Here is a 23,867-nt window from a genome sequence, read left to right on the forward strand (position 1 = left end):
CGGAGGGTTAATGGCTGACAAAACAAATAAACCGAGAATAGCTGTATTGCCATATCGACATTTTTATTCTCTTAATCTTCAGAATTATATAATATGGCATGAAGAGAGCTCATTTCTTGCAGAATTAGAAATATATATTATACGAATGGATAAATTATATTATTACGAAAGAGAGAAGGATCAAAATATTATCAGGCAGATGTGTTATTAAATAGAAAGAAATCAAAACATCGTACGAGGTAACTAAAAATATTAGTCGATAATCCTGGAAAAATAAATTTTTTTCGTTATAAGCGCAAAATTAATCTCCTTGTACAAAAACCTAATTCCGCTACAGTGAAACTTTATTTTACCCCTAGCAGTAAAGGACTATACATACAACCTTTATATCTTTTCACTCGCCCGCCTTTTATATAACACTCGCGATTTCTTCACGCAACGTAGCAACGCTTCCCTACGTGACATTCCCCAACTTCTCACGTGACATCATCTATTTTCTCACACACACACATACACACGCATGCGCGCGCGCTCACACACGCGCGCACGCATAGACGTTCAAAACAAACCCTTTCCCTGCTACAAACATATATACTCACCGACACCCCGAAAAGCGTTCTCGTCCTCGTCTAACTCCTTCTCCCGCTCAGCGGAAAACGTTGATTACCGAAACGCACTCGCACACGCGTTCGTAAAGTAAAGTCGCTGGAACACTTCCGCGTGCGCTTCTAGTTCCCTCAATTTCGACAACGGCGATCCCGACACGAACGAGAGCGCGGCACTTCCCCTCTGTTCCCGCGAGACACCGAGCGAGATGACGGCGACGACGGAGCAGCCGCGCGTGGACTTCTACTTGGCCGTGCGTCTCGTATAAAAATGACGGCTACGTCTCTCGCTGAAGCGGTCGCCGGCGGTACAAGGGCGTCGAAGGTCGCAGCTGCGCGTCGCGGTACGCAGGTACGTCTCTGTCTCTTTTTCTCTCTTGCTCGCTCGCTCGCTCGTTCGCACGCATGCATGCTCGCTAGCGCGCGCGCGATTCCGGAAGCTGACCGGCACGGCGCCGATAACGACGATGACAGGTCGTTTCGCCACGCGAAAGCCGCGACGCAACGTCGCTAGAGAACGAAAGACAAGATCATCAGGCGAACGCCTGATTTGCTTCGCTCTTGCGAAGCCACGGAATAAATTAAAGCAAAGAATGAAACGAGCACGCGCGCCAAACGAGCGTGCGCCATGTTGCAATCGAAAGCCAGCATCCGATATATCGATGAGCCTCGATATGAACATGGCGCGGCTAACCGGCTGCGTCGTATCGCGTGATTCAATTTAACTCCACGCCGCTAAGAATCACCTTGCGTCACACTCAGTTATTTTTCGCCATTGCGATTCTCTCTCTCTCCCTCTTTCTTTCTCTTTCTTTTGCGATGTACGTCGCACAAAACGAACAAATGTATTTCTGTATTCTCGTGAGCTTCAGCTGACCGTCGGCCAAGTAAATAGTAATCGTTCGACAGTCAGGATGTCTAACATGTATATTCCTGATCAAGGATCTCTCTCGTCGATTCATCTCGTAGTTTTGCTCCTGCGAAATGCGTTCCGCGCTAGAAAAACACCAAGTTCCACGAGCGCGCATAGAAATCTTGATATATGCGCATCGGCAAGAGCGCCGACGGCCTACTGGGGAGATTCACCGCTAACATACGGTCCTGAACAATCGGAGGAATCGGGAGATCCGCCGCGAGAGGCGCAGCGTCGCGACGCTCATTGCCTCGCTCTCGCGCGTACCGCAGATTATGCCGCATTGCTACAAGCGTTCGCGATCAACGCGACGCCGGCCACGGCAGCTGTAACTTGTACAAGCTGAGAGTAGAACGGAGCAGCAACGGGAGCGCGACGGCCACATCAACATGAAGCACGTCGTCGCCTTGGAAGACGATGAGGAAGACGAGGCCGAGCGGTAGATAAAACGCCAAAACGGCAAAGAGAATAGGCATATTTCGTTACCTGGATTTCCCTGAGAAACCTGATGATCAGCATAACTCAACGCGATCATGAACGTCCGTCGGCTGCCAGGTTTCATGTACAACTACAAACTCGCGACTGTCCTCCTGTTATCCAGTCTGTTCCTCGTCATCTACCTGCTTCTACATTGGGGTATTATGTGCACGAACCTCGAGGCCTGGCGACACGTATCCACCGTGGTGAGTCCGCTGGAAGACGACGAGTCACTCGTTTACGTTTTCGTCGTCGTCGTCGTCGTCGTCGTCGTCGTCGTCGTCGTCGTCGTCGTCGTCGTCGTCGTCGTCGTCGTCGTCGTCGTCGTCGTCGTCGTCGTCGTCGTCGTCGTCGTCGTCGTCGTCGTTGTCGTCGTACTAATCACGGCGATCAGCGTACGATGCGCGGTACGCGCGATCACGACGTTTCCACGGTTCCGCGATAAGGGTTCGCATGAAGGGGATGTATCGGGATGGTGTGCGAGTGTATCTTACGTCGACGAGAGAAGGTGAAAAAGAGAGAGAGAGTGAAAGTGAGAAAGGGAAGAGAGAGAGAACGAAAGTAAAGCAGACGCACGCGTACTTTAACGTGACCTTTCCAAATGACAAGGAGGGATGCTGCGATCAGAGATGTGCGATTCATGAAATTGCATCGCGATGCAATTTTAAGAATCGTAACGAAAGTAATATACAATCACAATTTTGTATCGTAAACACGATTTTGAGTCACTCACAATTTCACATAAATATTATTCACGTAAATATTATTTTTAATCAAGCGCGATTCCATATCACTAACTCGATTTCCAATCATATGTGATTTTAAATTACACGCGACTTTTTGCGTTTGTAAGTGTAATCTTGAATAGGGCATATATAATTTAAAATTTGTGCAATAAAAATCAAATTGTACATTATATTGTGATTCAAGAAAAAATCGCAGTGCTTCTGACATATCATAAATCGCACATCTCTAATTGCGACCGTAACAGATCTCATCCATGTCATTTGCATGTGATATTTGTATTTGCAATTACTCGAAAGTTTTCACCCTTCCTCGTTGCCACATCCGAAATAGGAAGTTGCGACGCGAACGACCAAATTCAATGGCACTATTTTCTTTTACATAGAGATGTGCGAACTATTCGAATCCGAATCCCTATGATTCGAATCCGAATAATTCGAAAATTTCGAATCGCGAAGATTCGAATACGAATCAAATACTTAGCGTTTGCGCGCATCAACTACAGAACAGGCCATCTGGGCCTATATGTTTGAACCCTTAACTTGTAATTAACTTAACTTAATTATTAATAACTTAATTATAAATTACTTTAAATATTTAGATATATATATTACTTTAAGATGATATTACAATATTAATATTCCCTTTCATATTAAAATCTTCCATCATTATTTGCACGTTTAATAGTTATGTTAAATTTTTTAATAATTCGATTCGATTTCATTCGATTCGATTCGACATAAAAATTCTTGATTCGCACATCTCTACTTTTACACTTAGTGAATTTGCATTGAGGGAAAAAAATGGTAAATCTCAACAAAATTCGTATTATTATTTCTAGCATTCTCATTTTCTTGTTATTTTAATTTAATAATGGTAGTTATATATATATATATGTACGAGGTATCCAGGGTGTTTTGGGAACGAAAAATTGTAAAGATTAATTAGGTTAAACTGAGAAGGAAAGTCATGTATTATTTTGCAAAAATTGCAATAATTATTAACGATTGAAAATAACTACATCTAGAAGCTCTTTTAATTGATAATTGGAAAGTTTGCGTATTTATCTGCAAAATGATAAAGGACTTTTTTCTTCAGAGTGACCTAATCTACAATTATATGACGTCTATTGTGTCTAGCGACAGATTTAAGATTCAGGGTTTAAAGTTCAGTATATTCATATCTACTGCTAGACATAATAGCTGTCATATAATTGTAGATTAGGTCATTCTGAACAAAAAAGTCCTTAACCATTTTGCAAAGAAGTACGCAAATTTCCAAGTTATCAATTAAAAGAGCCTCTAGATGTATTTATTATCAATCGTTAACAATTTAGTAATTATTGCAATTTTTGCAAAATATTTGACTTTTCTTCTCAGTTTGACCTGATTAATCTTCACAATTTTTCGTTTTCAAAAGATCCCAGACACCCTTTATATATATGTGTATAAAGTGTATAAAGTTTACTTAGGGACTATTCTGTGTCTTACTTAGAGACTATTCAACCAAAAGTTTAAAGGCTTTTAAAAGCCTATACATGGATCTTACAGTATGATAATATCAAAGAAAATCAAGTGCAATCAAGTGATATTTAACCGAAAGTTTGAAAACTTTTAAAAAGCTTTAAAGCCTATATGTGGATCTTATAGTGTGATAAGATCAAACAAAATCAAATGAAATCAAGTGAAATACGTTGATATTTGATTTCCTATAAAGCTAAGAAAAAGTAACTTTTTTTTTACTAAAAATCAGCAGCATGAAAATGTTAATATAAATATATAATACAGATATCAAATCATTAAATTATTTTCAGACAAATATATCTGTATGTCTGCAACTACTTCATTCAAGTTATGTTCGAAATGTGGTATATGTGTGTTATTAGCGATGTATCTTCGGAACGTTATCTCCTTGCTTTGACATGTTTTGACACCGGCGATACTTGATATCATGACAGATCGAAGTGTTTATCTCCATATTAGATTCACCGCTAAAGAAAAAATAGGACATATAAATCATAATCATCTAAACAATAATAAGAATAAAATTAATTTCTTGACCTTGTGAGAAATTAAATACACTAACGTGTTTCATTTGATTTAATTACACTATAAAACCCATATATAGGTTCTTGAAGATCCTCTTTATTCTTTTTATCTGATTACATATATAAAGTTAATATTATTGATATTAGAATCACACTTATTATAAAAATGGTTCTGCTAATTATAATTCTTTCACTACGCGATTATGTAATTACAAATACCAAATGCTTTTCTCAGTTTTTATTGAAAACCGCTACTGTTTATATCATACAGGCTTCAACAATTGTAATTTGACACTAAACCCGTCACTTGTAACGACATATTTTCGACCATCGAGAAGTTGGAAGTTTTGACGATTTCAGCTTAAGTCTCGAGAACAGAGTCACAGAGAGAAACTTCTATGATAAGAACTCTTTTCTTTATTGACATAGAGTTTACCAGTGAATCTCGACAACTACGTTAATAACGCGAGAACGCGTGCCAGTAATCCGAATAATGCTCCGTGACTATCGATCCCTTTAAAATTTTCTTAATTTCGCCAGGATCGATCATGACCTGGATACAGATTCTGGTTATGCTGAATCAAGAAATTCGCGTTCTGTTTTGCTGAGAAATGCCAAATTCCCGTGATGTCTTGCAATAAATAGTTTCAAATGAATTTCAATCCGTGCTACAACCTGATCGGAAGTGACATCGATGAAGTCTTATGCGATTCGAGTCTGTCGCCGGCTATTATATTCTAACAGTACCGCTGCAACGTATAATTAAAAAGAAATTCGCTTACGCAACACTCGACTGACACACGCGAGGCTATCGTAGGACGAAATATTATATGTGACGTTTTTCTAAGCTTCATTGTGTAAAAATATTTATTCGATCAAAAGCTTCCAGGGGAACGACCTTCATAATTATTCTTTATTAAGCGGCGTGCACAAAGAACGTATTTGCATTACGCTTGATCTTTCATCAATAGCTTTCCATTTCGTGAGGGATCATCCCAAAAATGAAGAAATGAGATGTGAGGATATATCTTTTTTACTCGTACGTTTATTTTTCTTTCTTTTTTTCTTCCTTTCTTTCGCGAACGTATCTCTCAGAGATACGAGGTTTAAAACGGTTTCACTTCGCGAAACGTAACGTCGCGGCCGCGAGATAAATCATTCCATTCCGAGAGCATTTTCGATAAGTCGCCTCGGCGAAGAATACGCAAGCACACGTGATATGTATATACGAGAACCACGAAGTCACGAGTCCCCTCCCGACAGCGTCATTGGACTGACTAAAAATATCATCATATATAGCGAGCTCATGTGTATGTACAATATTGTATACATAGCACGTTCCACTAACACACGCGTTAAGAGAGCAAGTAACGTGTAGTCCGCACGAATATGAGAGCACACTGTGTACGTACATACATGATGTCCAAAAAGTCTCGGACCGGTAAAATATCTCGAAAACAAGACATTTCAGAAAAAAAATGTAAATTTAATGATTTTGAAATTCTCAAAGGTCAATAAGTTAACAAAAGTCAAGGCACTATTATAACAATATATTTTTGAGACCAAATAGAGTAAAAAAGTCTAATACCACTTTTTCTTTCGACAAATAGTTAGCGAGATATCGAAAGATAAATATTGAAAAAGTTACCAAATTTTTTTTAAATATCTTAAAAAATATTAGATAAATAGAAAAATATTTCAGACAAAAGTTGTTCAAATTAATTTGTAGAAAAAAATAATATAATAAAGAGTTTGGATTTGCATTTAAGAAAAGTAATATTCAGTGAATATCTCGAAAGTGGCGCCATCTGTAAACAAACTGATGTAGTTGTTTTATGTTCCCCTTGAGACCATACAATTCTTGAAACATTTTTTTCTGAAATGTCTTGTTTTCGAGATATTTTACCAGTCCGGGTTTTTTTGGACGCCCTGTATATATATAACGACACCCACGCGCGCAGAGTAATTCTCTTTCATTGCTCTCAATTCGCAACCCGGGTGGCGCGTGACAAAAAGAAACTGTCTGTTGAAACGAATATTTAAGAGTACAGAGATTCGTAACAGATACTACGACCAGAGAAAAGATGATTTGTTACGTGAGAATAAGTTGAGAATGTAAAATTAAATCAGAGACGGTGGACACGCATGGTCTCAAGAAATTAATATCTCCAGATTTGAAAACTGAGACAATTTTTAAAAAAGTTATAGCATCGAAATCCGCGATAATATCTTGAAATACACTTTTTCCAAAATATACAATATTTCCGAGAAAAAACTATCATATCGGAAACAATACATACATTAACCCATTAACACCCAAAAGTCCTAAAATATTAGCCATACTTTGCAACTGTATTTTATGTAGAGAAACATATTATATAAGGTTGGAATAGCATTCCTTATGTTTTCGGGGTCGTTCTACAAGATTCCGGCATCAAAATTCGTTTAGATTCACAATAAAATCCAATATGGCAGAATTTTTGGAAAAAAGTCGTGAAAAATCGACAATTTTATTTTTTATAAGATTGATTTCGTATCAAAAACGTTACTTTGATACAGATACAAGTGTCACATCTTGCCTCAAAAATGTTGAACTTTCAAGATATACACTGGTGAAAATGTAAATTCAAGATGGTTACCTCAAAATGGCGGTTTGAGCGAAAACTTAAAAAATAATGTATATTTAGAATAACTTCGCAAAATCCTAGTATTTAGCATCAATTTAAAGTATTCAGGGTACTGATTTTAGGATATTTGCTGACAACTAATTCATGTTAGAGAATGTCAAAATGGCAGATCCACGATGGCGACTAAAAGGCACGAATAATCGTGAAAATTTCTAGATTTTCATGAATTTTCTTCTATTATTTTCATATTCATGAATTATTTTCGAGACGTACACATGCACATATACAAGGTGAGTAATTATAAACTTACAAACTTTATAAAAAACATAAAAAACATCGCGATAAGTACAACGGACGGGAAAAAATTGGAATCGACTACGTAAAATTTTGAGAAAAGTTATTAAATAAATGAGCAAATTATTCGTGCCTTTTAGTCGCCATCTTGGATCTGCCATTTTGACATTCTCTAACATGAATTAGTTGTCAGCAAATATCCTAAAATCAGTACCCTGAATACTTTAAATTGATGCTAAATACTAGGATTTTGCGAAGTTATTCTAAATATACATTATTTTTTAAGTTTTTTTCGCTCAAACCGCCATTTTGAGGCAACCATCTTGAATTTACATTTTCACCAGTGTATATCTTGAAAGTTCAACATTTTTGAGACAAGATGTGACACTTGTATCTGTATCAAAGTAACGTTTTTGATACGAAATCAATCTTATAAAAAATAAAATTGTCGATTTTTCACGACTTTTTTCTAAAAATTTTGCCATATTGGATTTTATTGTAAATCTAAACTGATGCCGGAATCTTGTAGAATGACCCCGAAAACATAAGGATATGCTATTCCAATCTTATATAATATGTTTCTCTACATAAAATACAGTTGCAAAGTAAGGCCAATATTTTAGGACTTTTGGACGTTAATGGGTTAATATAAGTGTATCTATCCACTTTTACTGTATTCAAATAAATAAATACAAATGCATCTGACTGTACCACGAAACAATTCCAATATTTCGATGCCATTGCATTTTGAGAGATTGTTCGATATACGGATTTCGCTATTATGATTTTCAGGAAATTATCCCATTTTTTTAATTTGTGATATATTTCTGTTTTAAGGACAATACACGCACTAATAAGAGAAATAGACTAATAAGCCATACACATACACACGCGCGCGCACACACACACACGCGCACTGTTGACGGTTACAATTGATTATTTCATTGCGGAAAGATAATAATATTAAAAGTGTTGTACGCACCGAGACATTTCTTTAATTATAACACACATGTAAAGAAGCGTTCTTAGTAGACATGCATAATCCCGAAAAAATAAAATCTCATAATTTAAGAAGTAGGACAACGTTCCGAAAAGTCACGATCCAAAAACTGATCAATCAAGGCAATCAAAACAATTTGCCGAAATACTAAAAGCATGAATATGTTTCACAAAATTATATCGAAGTTAGTATGTATTACATCATTTAAGTCATATTATTAAAATTATTAAAAAAATTATTTTTATAATTTTCGACGTTTGAAATGTAGGATAGAAGCATCTCATCTCATATACTTAATTTTAGACACTGCTAAAAAGGGGGAAAGTTAATAGTTTTATGTTGTATTCTGTGCATCTTCTTTATAATTTATTTAAAACTAATTTATTAAATTATGATATTGATTATATTAAGATATGTTGTATTTTTTGGATGAATGCAAAAGTTCGTGCCCGATTCCAATAGATGTCATTGGGAAAGTTATATGATAGCACTATTGTTAAGTGTACGTATTGTTGGAAAAGTGACACATTTAGTTTTTCTTTGTCATTTGAACGAGACTTGTATGTTTTGATTAAATTTACGTTGTGGAAAAAAATGTTGAAAATGAACGAAGAAAAGGTACATTTATGATGGAAAAGGTATATTTATGCTTTATAAGTTTCGCAAAGATGTAACAGTTGGAATCACCGTAAAAGATATTCAAGGTATCTATCAGAATCGTGCACTAGCAATTCGAACTGTTAAGAAATGTGGAACTGTTTGCGAAATTTAGATGTGGTGATTTCCACCTTGACGATCAGCCACACTGGACAATCTTCTCACATAAATGATAAGATTGTGCATAAATTTAGTGCAAAATTCAATTGCATTGAATTAATTATTAAATTTGTAAACACAAATATCAGGCAATGATATAATTTCTTTCATATTAGGTATACAACTTTGCTTCCGCCGTTTTTTTCCGAAATTCGAGGCTTTATTGTAAAAAACTAGTTATACATTTATGATTCAAAGTATTGTCCATCGCTGGTCACTACTTTCTCCCATCTTTCGGGCAGCGTACAAATCCCGTGTTGAAAAAACTGGTCATCTTTTGAAGCGATCCACGAATCAATCCAATTTCTTACTTCTTCATAAGACCGGAAGTGCTGGTCAACCAGGCCATGTGCCATTGATCGAAACAAGTGATAGTCAGAGGGAGCAACGTCTGGAGAATACGACGGGTGGGGTAGGACTTCCCATTTCAATGTTTCCAAGTATATCTTGACCACTTTCCCAACATGGGGTCGAGCATTGTCATGCTACAAAATCACTTTATCGTGTCTCTCGTTGTATTGCGGCCGTTTGTCTTTCAACGCTCGGCTCAATTGCATTCGATAAGGATCGCCTGTGATTGTTTCAGTCGGTTTTAACAGCTCATAATACACTACGCCGAGCTGGTCCCACCAAATACAGAGTATGACCTTGGAGCCGTGAATATTCGGTGGTGCTGTCGACGTGGAAGCATGGCCGGGATACGCCCATGATTTTCTGCGCTTGGGGTTATCGTAATGAACCCATTTTTCGTCCCCAGTCACAATGCGATGCAGAAATCCTTTCCGTCTTTACCTTTCAAGCAACTGTTCACAAACAAACAAACGCCGTTCAACATCTCTCGGTTTCAACTCGTACGGCACCCAATTTCCTTGCTTCTGAATCATTCCCATGTCTTTGAGGCGTTTTGAAATTGCTTGTTAAGTCACTCCCAATGATCGTGCCAATTCTTCTTGACTTTGACACGAGTCTTCATTAAGTAATGCCTCCAATTCTGCATCTTCGAAAACCTTCTCTCTTCCACCGCTATGCCGGTCTTCGACGTGAAAATCACCGTTCTTGAAGCGTTGAAACCACTCAGGACACGTTCTTTGACTAATAGCGACCTCACCATAAGTATTTGAGAGCATTCGATGAGCCTCAGCCGCAGATTTCTTCATATTGAAACAGAAAATTAAAACTTCCCGCAAATGACGAGAATTTGGCTCGTAAACTAACATTTTCAATCGAGAATAACTTTATGATGCAGATACAAATCGACTAATGTTTCTGTGGGGTTATGTTGACAGATGCCCAAGTTTATTGCATGACATCTATGATCTATTTATTCTGACCACTACTTACCGCTAAAGCCATCTATAGGAAAACGGCGGAAGCAAAGTTGTACACCTAATACTAATGCAACAACGAATTTACTATATAGTTTCACATTTTACTATATACTTTTCATCATAGTTTAAGTAACATATTACGTATTTTGAGAGTAAATTCTAATAATTACTTTTATATTTCTATTTTGCCATTCTATATGACAAATACGAATGCCATGAGATATTCATGAGAAATAGAATTTTTATATATTACGTAAAATAAAATAAAGTAAATTCGTTACAATACTTACGTATATATATCTTAGTTTTAAAGAAGTCAATTTTGGGCATTTGATAAATATGCTAAATATGTATGTTTGTTTTTTACAAACACTACGACATTGAAAAGATTTGATTTTTGTCAGTTCTATAATGTTTATTTAATTGTTTATTTGAATTATTATTCAGTGATATATTGCATCAGTGCAAAAATTCGTGTCCGATTTCTTATTAAAACTCAAACAATAATATGACATGTAAAATTTTTTATTAATTACAATTAATTAATTTTTATTAACGGCTTCTAAAGATGCGAATTTTTTCCCACTCATATCTTCTTGCAATGATTGAAAGTGACTCTAATGAAACGATATTAGGAGAATACAGTGGGTGCGATATGGCATTTCATTTCAGTTTTTTAGTTTGCGCAAGGTCTGTTTTGTAGTGTGTTGTTTAGTATCGTTGTGGTGAAAAACGACTCCCTCACTATTGCTCAGAATTGGACGATTCTCCTAGATTGCTGTCTTTAAATTATCTAATTGCTGACAATACTTATCATAATTGATTGTTTGGTCAACGGAGAGCAGTTCAAAATAAATTATTCTTTTGCAATTCCACTAAATGGAAAATATCACCTTCTCAGGATACAAATTGGCTTTTATTATGGGTTCTGTGCGCTCATTTACTTGTTTGTATTGAACATTGTTGTACAGGAATCATTTTTGATCACGTCATCAGTCGATCCAAAAACAACTTTTTATTTAGTTAGCTAAGCAAAGAAACTAGCTACAGAGCTCAATTCAGTTTGTTCCCTTCGGTTAGCAAATGTAGCATCCATATATCGAGTTTCAAAGAGTACCCAATCTTTTTTTAAATGCCGAAATGCAATCGATCTGTCAATATTGAGTTTCTCAGCAATTTTTCTATTGATTCGAAAATTCGTGAATTATTTTACACTAAATTATGCACAATATCATTATTTATGTGAGAAGGACTGCCAGAGTGTAACTGATTGTCAAGATAGAAATCACCACGTCTAAATTTCGCAAACTATTTCTTAATAGTTCGAATTGATGGTGCACGATTCTGATAAACATCTAGAGTGTCTTTTACGATGATTCCAACTGCTACATCCTTCCGAAACTCATAAAGCATGTCATAAATGTACCTTTTCTTCGCTCATTTTCAACATATTTTTTTACAACGTAAATTCGATCAAAATACAGTCTTGCGCAAATGACAAACGAAAACTAAATAGGTCACTTTTCCAATAATGTACAATATGTACACTTAACAGTCAATGGCGCTACCGTGCAATCTTCTCGATTCCAATAGGTGTCGTCTGTTAATGACATCTATTGGAACGGGGCACTCATCCAAAACAATGAACACAAGTGACAGTGCATTCAGGAAAAAAGAGGAAACTACTTTCAGCAATATTTTACATGAAAAATTAATTAATTTCCAAATATATTTTGTATTTTATTGAACCTAACAGATTACAAAATCGTATATAATCGAAGTCATATCCTGTGTAGGCAAACATAACAACTGTATAAATGTTATTTCATAAAAATTGCTGCATAACTAATATGGAAACAGAAATATCACTCACTCTATATACAGGATATCCAAAAAGTCTGCGATCGGTAAAAATATCTCAAAAACCAAGCATTTTAGAAAAAAAAACTTGGACAAAAGTTATATGATTTTAAGTATAATATAAAACAACTACATTATTTTTGTTTATAGATGACTGCACTTTCGACATACTCACTGATCATTACTTTTCTTAAATGGAAACCTCTATTTTTTATTATATCATTTTTTTCTATCGAATAATTTGAACAACTTTTGTCTGAAAAACTTTTTTATTTGCCTAATATTTCCTGAGATATTTAAAGAAAATTTGGTATAACTTACGATATCTCGTTAACTCTTCGTCGTAAGAAAAAACAATACTAAACTTTTTTACTCTGTCTTTTAGCTAGTCTAATACCATTTCTAGAGATTCTAGAGATTCTAGAGATATCGTAAGCTAAATCTTTTTCAAGATTTAGCTTACAATATCTAGCTAACTATTTGTCGGAAGAGAAAATGGTATTAGATTTTTTTACTAAATCTAATCTCAAAAATATATTGCTATAGTGCTCCAACTTTTGTTAACTTATCGGCTTTTGGAAATTTCAAAATCATCAAATTAACAAAGGTCAGGGAGCTACTGTAACAATATATTGTTGAGACCAAACAGAGTAAAAAAGTTTAGTATTGTTTTTTCTTACGACGAAGAGTTAACGAGATATCGTAAGTTATACATTGAAATAGTTATCAAGTTTTCTTCAAATATCTCAAAAAATATGAGGCAAATAAAAAAATGTTTCAGACAAAAGTTATTAAAATTAATTGGTAAAAAACGATGATATAATAAAAAATTGAGGTTTTCATCTAAGAAAAGTAATGAATATTTCGAAAGTGGTGTCATTTGTAAATAAACTTAAAGAGTTGTTTTATGTCCCCCTTGAAACTATATAATCATATAATTATATAAAACATTTTTTTTTTATATAAATGTCTGGTTTTCGAGATATTTTACCAGTCCGGGACTTTTTGAACATCCTATATTGGTATATCTTACTTGTGGTATATCTTAAATATATTATAAAGCGGTCAACAAAATAGGATATATTTTTTATTTTCTATTTTTTATATTCTTTTTTTCTCAAATATTTAGAGTTTGTTTCTCAAAGCAATAGCTCTTAAAGAAACAACTTCTCAAAGAAATTCCGATAAAATCGATCGTAAACAAACGTTTGACTATTATTGTTCCATTTTACTTATCTACATAAGCACACACAGGACATTTTTTATCTTTGAAGTTATGAAATACATAAAAGAATGCTTTATACAAAAGGTTTATATATTTAATTCTCTTTATATGACTATGTTTAAATTTTTCAAAAATGTAATTCTTCAGTATATTCTTAATTCTCATATATTTTTAAAAGATTAAAATGTAAAATTATGGATATGTATGTAATATTTTGAAACTTTTGTTTTTCATATTTTCTTATATATTCCATGAGTTTGAACGTATATCTATTCATAATCAATTTTATCAAAATGTTTTTAAAATGTTGTTTGAACCACTAAAATGCAAATAAGAACGTACAAGAATAGAATTAAATTCCATGTAAAAATATCTCAGTTTAATAACATATTTAATTTTCGACTAATTTTTACACAACAAATTGCCCATTGCACAACAATTCACCTATTGCACCATCGATTACGAAACATTCTGTATTTGTCATATTTAGAGAACCGAATCTCTTTGCTTCTTCCGAAACAAGACTCAAGATGGAACTATATGATTTAACACTTAACTGAAATATGTATAATAAAATTTTATTATATTATATATTCGTATTTTTACAGTACTTGTGTAATAATAATAATAATAATAATAATAATAATAATAATAATAATATAATTATATAATAATATATAATTTATTATATATATATGTATGTATACATTCTACATTGTTTAATATCATTCATAATAATAGTAACTATAATACCAATTCTTACATACAGGGTGTCCTATTTTGTTTTTGACAGTCAAATATCTTGAAAATATAAAAGATATATTTCATATAAAAGTTGTAGGATTTTGAAGTAGATTTGATGGTGACTTTGATCTTGACCTAAAAGTGAAATTTGAAGGTTATTTGGAGATCAATTAAAAAAGTTTAAATAGAAACCCCTATTACTAATTGCATATTCATGTAACTTATCTCTAGAGCTTTACAAGACATTATAATTAAAAAAATTTTTGTTAAATACATCTCGAGTTATGAGGCTTAAAAGTTATAGTATCGCCGACATTAGCATTACCCAAGGTGTACCACGCGGAGGCTGCCCAATCGGATTTACACCTCTTTTGTGTGTGTGTGTGCACGCGCGCACGCGTGCGTGTGTGTGTGTGTGTATGTGTAGGTAACACATACACACAACTAAGGTGGGATAAAGATCCCACGGTTCGTCACTCCCGCAGTATTTCATTTTGCGTCGGTCGCTTTGTACAATAACAAATTCATGTAATATCTTACTGTTGTTGGAAGAATATTTTCGTCGAAGAATTAGATTATGTTACGAAGTTTAACGGTGCCAATGTTGAGCATCTGTTAAACTGAAAATTTATAGCGCTGCATCGTTTCTCTCTCACGTTTTCATCTCAGCATAGCAAAGAGTCTGCTGTCTTTTATCTTCGTTGACACATACACACACACACACATGCATACACATACGCGCGCGCACGCACATAGCAGAGAGGTTTGGAGTCAGTAAATACTACGGGAGTGACGAACCGTTGGGTTCTTATCTCTGCTGTGATACAAACACACACACACTCACATACGTATACACACACACAAAAGAGATAAATCCGACCGGGCAACTTCCGCATGGTATACCTTGAGTAATCTTAATGCCGGCAGTACTATAACTTTCAAGCCTCATAACTCGAGATGTATTTAACAAAAAAATTTTTAATTACAGTGTCTTGGAAAGCTCTTGAGATAAGTTACATGAATATGCAATTAGTAATAGGGGTTTCTATTTAAACTTTTTTAATTGATCTTCAAATAACCTTCAAATTTCACGTTTAGGTCAAGGTCAAAGTTACCATCATATGTTCCCCTCAAAATCCAATAACCTTTGTATGAAACGTTTTTCTATATCTTTTATATTTTTCGAGATATTTGACTGCAAAAATAAAATGGGACACCCTGTATATATACCATATATACCATACTGTATATATATATATATATATATATACATATAATACTCTTAATAATTAGTATTACATCTAACATATACAAAATGTCCCATTTTAATCCTGTCAATTTTCTTCGAAACCATTAATGACAATGAAATATTCCAAATAAAAATGGAACAATTTCGAAGAGAGAAAACGTATTTTAGTCACATTGTTTATTTTTAGACGGAAATACTAGAAAAATATGAAGATCACCTCCACTTTTTTAAATATAACTTTTACACACCTACGATTGTACCCTATCTCAAGATGAATCCAACAATCATAGTCAGTCAAGATCACGGATATAAAAGAATTTAAAAATAAAAGTTTCTTGTTTATATTTGAATGTGCGTCCACGGACTTCAATACACTCACTCGCAAAAAAAACGCGCCTCTAAATTTTTAGCACAGTTTTCTACATATATTTTAATAGCGATAACTCAGCCAAAAATCATCCTATTGAGATGAAACGAAGATTAAATTAAAGCTTGGACATTTCTTGTTAAAAACCAATAACCTAAAGATGAATTATAATAAATATTTTACAGAAATGGCAGATGTTAAAGATAGCCTTCGATTAATAGTAAATAAAATTAGTTTTTTAATTCTTGCACTGGCAGGGGAACCGATCCTCTGATACAAAAATGTATGAGGTTTAAAGCTCATTTATTTTCTAACAAATCCATATTTTAATCATTCTTCTATGACAAAGAAAATGTTACAAAATATTACAAAACCTTTCCTGGTAAAGCCTGCGATTCAGAATAAAAATTGGAAACTTGGAAAACTTTTTAAAAAGGAAATTAACATATAACTCGATCAAGATGTTCCACGTAGTGATAGATGATCGGATTTAAATATCGTATGAGTGCGTGCGTGTACCTGTACATGTATGTGTATGTCCTGCTCTTAATGTCATCAAGATCAACGGCGTGGAAGTGGCAGGAATCTGATCCCGTATATGTGTGTGTGTGTGTGTGTGTGTGTGTGTGTGTGTGTGTGTGTGTGTGTGTGTGTGTGTGTGTGTGTGGTGTGTGTGGTGTGTGTGTGTGTGTGTGTGGTGTGTGTGTGTGTGTGTGTGTGTGTGTGTGTGTGTGTGTGTGTGTGTGTGTGTGTGTGTGTGTGTGTGTGTGTGTGTGTGTGTGTGTGTGTGTGTGTGTGTGTGTGTGTGGTGTGTGTGTGTGTGTGTGTGTGTGTGTGTGTGTGTGTGTGTGTGTGTGTTGTGTGGTGTGTGTGTGTGTGTGTGTGTGTGGTGTGTGTGTGTGTGTGTGTGTGTGTGTGTGTGTGTGTGTGTGTGTGTGTGTGTGTGGTGTGTGTGTGTGTGTGTTGTGTGTGTGTGTGTGGTGTGTGTGTGTGTGTGTGTGTGTGTGTGTGTGTGTGTGTGTGTGTGTGTGTGGTGTGTGTGTGTGTGTGTGTGTGTGTGTGTTGTGTGTGTGTGTGTGTGTGTGTGTGTGTGTGTGTGTGTGTGTGTGTGTGTGTGTGTGTGTGTGTGTGTGTGTGTGTGTGTGTGGTGTGTGTGTGTGTGTGTGTGTGTGTTTGTGTGTGTGTGTGTGTGTGTGTGTGTGTGTGTGTGTGTGTGTGTGTGTGTGTGTGTGTGTGTGTGTGTGTGTGTGTGTGTGTGTGTGTGTGTGTGTGTGTGTGTGGGTGTGTGTGGTGTGTGTGTGTGTGTGTGTGTGTGTGTGTGTGTGTGTGTTGTGTGTGTGTGTGTGTGTGTGTGTGTGTGTGTGTGTGTGTGTGTGTGTGTGTGTGTGTGTGTGTGTGTGTGTGTGTGTGTGTGTGTGTGTGTGTGGTGTGTGTGTGTGTGTGTGTGTGGTGTGTGTGTGTGTGTGTGTGTTGTGTGTGGTGTGTGTTGTGTGTGTGTGTGTGTGTGTGGTGTGTGTGTGTGTGTGTGTGTGTGTGTGTGTGTGTGTGTGTGTGTGTGTGTAACACATCGATCAATAAGTCCCGGGACTAACCAACAAATGGCGTCTCTAATAACAAATCCATATCATTCTCAGTTAGTAACAACCTTTAGAAGTTACGTGTCAAATTTTCATGACATTCCGACATTGTGTCATTGAGTTACAGTGGTTTAGTGACGCTACACCATGTCACAAGTCGATGATAGCGATGGCCAAATTGCATGAGTTGAACTTCGAATTGCTTCCGCACCCACCGTATTCTCCAGATTTGGCCCCAGCGATTATTGGCTGTTCGCAGACCTCAAAAAAAAGATGTTCCAGAGAAAGAGATTTGGCTTCAATGAAGAAGTGATTGCCGAAACTAACGCCTACTTTGAAACCAAAGATCGTTCCACGGCTGGCATAGAAAAGTTAAGAAAGCGTTGGAATGAATGTATCGCTCTTGAAGGAGACTATATTGATGAATAAAGAAGAATTTTGGCAAACAAATGTTGTTTTAGTAGTTAGTCCCGGGACTTATTGATCGATGTGTTATGTGTGTATTTAAGTTTAATAATGCGTATTACCCCCTCTCGTATTTAACAATTCTTCTGTTCGTTGGGGTACAGTAAATCAAATTTATTTCTTCTTGTTTTACATTATTCCATTCTTCTTACAAAACGTTGCGAAGTGCTGCTAACGTTTGAGTATTATGTTTTCTTATTCTTTGTTTCAGCATGCAGCCCATAAACGCTCGATAGAATTCATATCAGATTCATAACATTTTCTTCAAAATGCAATAACTTATAAAAAGGTTGTAGAAAAATATATTAAAATATTATAAATATTAAAATATTATAAATATTAAAATATTATAAATATTAAAATATGGATTTGTTAGGAAGTAAATGAGCTTTAAACCTCATACATTTTTGTGCCAGAGGACCGGTTCCCCTGAATAGTGTAACAATTAAAAAACTAATTTTTTTTCCCATTAATCGAAGGCTATCTTTAACATCCGCTATTTTGTAAAACATTTATTATAATTCATTTTTAGGTTTTTGGTTGTTGACAAGAAATGTTCAAGCTTTAATTTGAGCCTTGTTTTATCTCAATACGATGATTTTTAGCAGAGTTATCGCTATTAAAATATATGCAGGAAATTATGCTAAAATTTAGCGGCCCGTTTTTTTGCGGGTGAATATATATCCTAACCTGCTCTTTATATGATTCTTCGATCTCTGGTAGGATATTTGACTGAATATTACGACACACAATTATTTTCCTTTTCATTTTGTTTGTTGAATTTAACTTAAATCTTACTTTTTATATAAATTCATAAGAAAAAATCTAACAGCATTAGATATTCTTTAAATTGTTCCACTTTCATTTGAAGCGTCTTTTTATCATTAGTAATTTTGGAAGAAATTCATAAGATTGATTAACGTAGAAAACTCTTTATATGTGTGTATATGCGTACGTGTGTATGTATGTATATATGTCTGTGTGTGTACTTCTATATTTAATACATGTATAAAGTATGATATCAAATTATATATATACAGCGTGTCCCATTTTAATTTTGACAGACAAATATCTTGAAAAATATGAAAGATACTAAAAAACGTTTCAAACAAAAGTTATATGGTTTCAAGAGGGACATAAAACGAGAGACCATATCATTTTGTTTAGAGATGGTGCCACTTTCGAGATATTCATCAATCATTATTTTTCTTAAAGGAAAACCCAAATTTTTTATTATATCATCTTTTTCTACCAATTAATTTGAACAACTTTTGTTTAAAATATTTTTTTATTTGCCTAATATTTTTTGAGATATTTAAAAAAAATTTGGTAACTTTTCAAGACTTAATTTACGATATCTCGCTATTTGTCGGAAGAGAAAATGATATTATATTTTTTTACTATATTTAGTCTCAAAAGTATATTGCTATAGTGCCCCAACTTTTGTTAAGTTATCGACCTGTGTAAATTTCAAAATCATCAAATTAACAAAAGTCAGGGAGCTACTGTAACAATATATTCTTGAGACCAAATAGAATATAAAATTCTAGTACTATTTTTTCTTCCGACAAATAGCGAAATATCGTAAGTTAAATATTGCAAAAGTGACCAAGTTTTCCTAAAATATCTCAAAAAATATTAGGTAAATAAAAAAATGTTTCAGACAAAAGTTGTTGAAATTAATTGGTAGAAAAAGATAATATAATAAAAAATTCAGGTTTCCATTTAAGAAAACTAATAATCAGTGAATATTTCGAAAATGGCGCCATCGTAAACAAACCGATATAGTTGTTTTATGTCCCCCTGGAAACCATACAATTTTTGACTTTTATCTCCAAAATGCTTAGTTTTTGAAAGAAAAGGAGTGTACGAGTAGTCTTAGACACGCAGTATATGAATTTATCGATTATATATAAATATATCGTCCTACACATATATACACACGCACATATATAGATAACACACATATGAAAGAACATTTCAATTCTGCCCCCACTTCTCTTTTTCACAAAACATTTCCGATTCGACTTGTGAATTTCGCGACTCCATTGCTTACTATTCGCAGTATTCGATCTTAATTTTTAATTTTAGTGCAGTATGCATCGAGATGGTACCGCCATGGGAATTCTCTGCGAGCCACTGTGCACTGAAAAGGGAATACACTCACTCGCATGCGAAACACTTCACGCAGGCAAAGAGGCGGTCTTCTCAGCACACTGGGAAGCGACACGGCTTGTTTTCAAGGCTTCAAGGTATATTTCTATATCTCTTTTTATATTGTAATATAATGGGATTTTACCCGGAAGTCGTACACGCCCGCGCGTTTTTATCGTTTTCGTTTTCGCGTTAAAGATAATCGACTTCTGAACGCAATCGCGGGACACACTAACAGCATAAATATATATAACCAATCTATTCTGCCACCCAGAACTAAGACAGCTTCGGAACAATTCGAATCTCTTTACTGGACGGACGCAACCGGTCTACGGTACTTGCCATCCGAGGAGGACTTCGCTAATATGATTAAAGACTTAATTGTCAGTAAGCTAAACATGACGCTACCGCGACACCAACTGGAGCGACTCGCCCGGCTACGTACCCACCGGATGGAGACTGATCTCATGCGACGTCGCCTAGAAATGGAGAATCTCTGGCCGTTGCTACAAGAGAATGAGTACCTGATGATGATTCTGTACGAGGATAGAGATGTATTCCCGCAACTGATCGGCACGTGCGGCACCTTTTACGCGGTAGAATACGTCAGGCCAATCGAGACCCCAACGACGGTATTGGCGTTACCCGACTCAAAGCCCGAGTGGGCCAAACGGCTGAAGCTTGCCGTAATGATTCTCGACCTGCTCGAGGATCTGGAGACCAGCATGCCCGAGCCGTTTTATCTCTGCGACGTGAAAATCAATCATTTCGGTTTGCCGTTAGGCGGACAGAGGCTGAAGTTTCTGGACCTGGATGCGGTCTTCCCAAGGACCGTAATTGGCCGTATCGTTGCCGACGGCAAAAGCTGCGAGAAACATGAGGACTGTGATTACTTCGATTGCCGTTCGGTATGCTCGAAAAACAAACGCTGTGAAACACCAGTTCTCAACGATAATTTTCAGGTGAATGATTAACATTCTCCCGTTTCGGATTTTTAACAGTTCTGCAAAGAAAACGAACAGGGAAAAGGGAAAAGAAAAACGGAAATTATTCGTTACCAACATTCCCACGTACGGCTTTTATTAGCTAATATTAATTTTTAATGATTGAATATCTAAAAACACAAATCTAAAAAAAGAAAAATTTCCTGATTCCTTACCGCGAATTTCTTGATTAATAACATCAGAAACGAGTAAATATATGCCTAAAATTTTTGTAATATATAACGAAATAAAAAAATATATCCATTAAATGACACTTTCAATCACACAATTGAGCAAAACAATAATTAACTATAAAATTAACATAACACGCAACATCTCTCTCTCTCTCTCTCTCTCTCTCTCTTTCTCTCTCTCTCTCTTATAATTTTACGACGTTAATTTTACGTGGTTATTTATCAATTGTTAGAGCAAAAAGAAAGTGTTCAAACTATCTTATAGATCTCCTAAATTAATTACCAGTATCATTTTGTAAACATATCTTCTTTCAATATATTTTACAAGAATTTTTAAAATATACTTTCTCTCTTCTAATGTCAAATTAAGATGATCACGATGGAAAAGAAAAGAAAGGGAGAGGAAATAGCAGTTTCAATACAAATTTTCGTTTAGAAAAGAACATAAATGAAACGATATAAATCTTACACTTGTAGATCGTTTGCGAGAAGATTTTCCTTGGCTGGACGCTCTCGGGAGCGATGATTATTCCTGGATTGCTCATGTCGGAACACACCACCTGCAGTCTGGCCGTGCTGCTGAGACAATGTGCTAATCCGCACAGCGACACAAATTTACCACGCGCAGCCGCATCAGAGAATGTAAAAAAGCGACTTTACAACATGCTAAGTGAAATGGAACAAGAATACTCAGCGTTAGTATAAAAGAAAAGAGAAAAAACAGTGACATCGATGAAGGAAACGAAATTAGGGATTGTGATTCGAAATGTGTATTTAACAATAATGATAAGAATTCCGTGAATTCGCAATTATATAGAAAAAAATTACTATTATATCAATATAATTGATCAACAGTACTGGAGTGAATATTTTTAATTCGATATTATTGAAATTAATAGCGTCAATATTATTAAAATTATTACATTATATATTATTTTAATAAATCGAATATTAATTTTAATAGTATGAATCCAGGAATTTTGAATAATATTGAACCAAGAAAATTTACTTCAATTATGACACTGTTGACCAATTCTATTAACATAATTCTAATAAGAACTGCGTTTTCGGTTCTAAATACATTCTGTACAACGCCAGTTGTCTTTTTCTTTTAATTTACCTTTTTCCTTTTTTTTTATTTACCTTTTTTTAAAAAGGTGTAATTAAAAATCGATATATACAGCCGTGGACACAATTAAATGGACAGGTATCACAAATAACAAAAGGTTAATTTAATTTAACTAATAATGTAAAAAAATCAAACTTTTATTGCTTATTTAAATTAACGAAGTATAATTTGACAAAATATAAAGAAATATCAGTTGTAACAAATAATATATTAGATTTTTTATTGATTAATTAATGATAATAACATAAAACTGCACATGGTCAAAATTAAATGGACACTTTATACAAAATAAGTATTAATACTTTGTATTGTAGCCTTTTGCTTTTATTACTGCTTGTAAACGTCGTGGCATACTTTCAACAAGTTTTTCCAGATAATATTTATCAATTCTTTGAAATTTTAGGTGTAATTCATTTAAAAACTCTTCTTTATTATTGCGTTTTTTTTTAATGGAATCTCTGCATCCAGTAAATTCCATAAATTTTCTATTGGGTTAAGTTCCGGACTTTGTGGAGGCCATTCAAGAACTACTATTTTACAATTCTGGAAAAATTGTTTCGTTTTCTTTGCTGTGTGCTTGGGACCATTGTCTTGCTGAAACATTCGTTCCCTATCAAAATCCATTTTTAGAATTGATTCTTCAAAGTTTTCATTTTAAATGTCAAAATATATTTACCAGCATTCATGATTCCATCTATAGGTACTAAATTTCCAATCCCATACTACGAAAAACAAGCCCATATCATTATTGCACCTCCTTCATACTTGACTATTGGTACAACATATCGCTTCTTTAGAGCTTCATTCGGTTTCCTCTAAACGTGTGCTCTCTTTTTTTATTCAATAATTAAAATTTACTTTCATCGCTCCATATTTTTCATTTCCAAAATGATAATGGCTTATTTATATATTTTTTGCAAAAGCTAAATATTTCTTTTTATGCACTTTATTAATGTATGATTTACGTCTACTTACATAACTTTTTAAACCCACCTCCTTTAATCTTTGCCTCACTGTTCTTGAAGATATGTTTAATTGTAGTTGTTCAACAACTACACACATGTTTCAT

General features: G+C 34.7%; 1 protein-coding gene across 3 annotated transcripts; it reads left to right on the top strand.

The window, feature by feature from the left end:
- The first annotated feature begins 861 nt into the window (after positions 1-861).
- Positions 862-22,533, top strand: aln (divergent protein kinase domain 1C). Of its 3 annotated transcripts, none has more exons than XM_011137401.3 (4): positions 862-957; positions 20,430-20,590; positions 20,767-21,454; positions 22,147-22,533. In XM_011137401.3, exons 1-4 carry the CDS (start codon positions 877-879, stop codon positions 22,372-22,374), a joined length of 1,158 nt encoding a protein of 385 aa, XP_011135703.1. In that variant the 5' UTR covers positions 862-876; the 3' UTR covers positions 22,375-22,533. The 3 variants fall into 3 exon arrangements, with proteins under 3 accessions (XP_011135703.1, XP_011135702.1, XP_011135704.1); XM_011137400.3 differs by lacking the exon at positions 862-957 and adding an exon at positions 1,795-2,201 and having other exon boundaries at positions 22,147-22,531; XM_011137402.3 differs by lacking the exon at positions 862-957 and adding an exon at positions 2,364-2,503 and having other exon boundaries at positions 22,147-22,532.
- The last annotated feature ends 1,334 nt before the right edge of the window (positions 22,534-23,867 follow it).

Source organism: Harpegnathos saltator, unplaced genomic scaffold (assembly GCF_003227715.2).
Source record: "Harpegnathos saltator strain DR-91 unplaced genomic scaffold, Hsal_v8.6 scaffold0, whole genome shotgun sequence".
In the NCBI taxonomy this organism is placed as follows: Eukaryota; Metazoa; Arthropoda; class Insecta; order Hymenoptera; family Formicidae; genus Harpegnathos; species Harpegnathos saltator.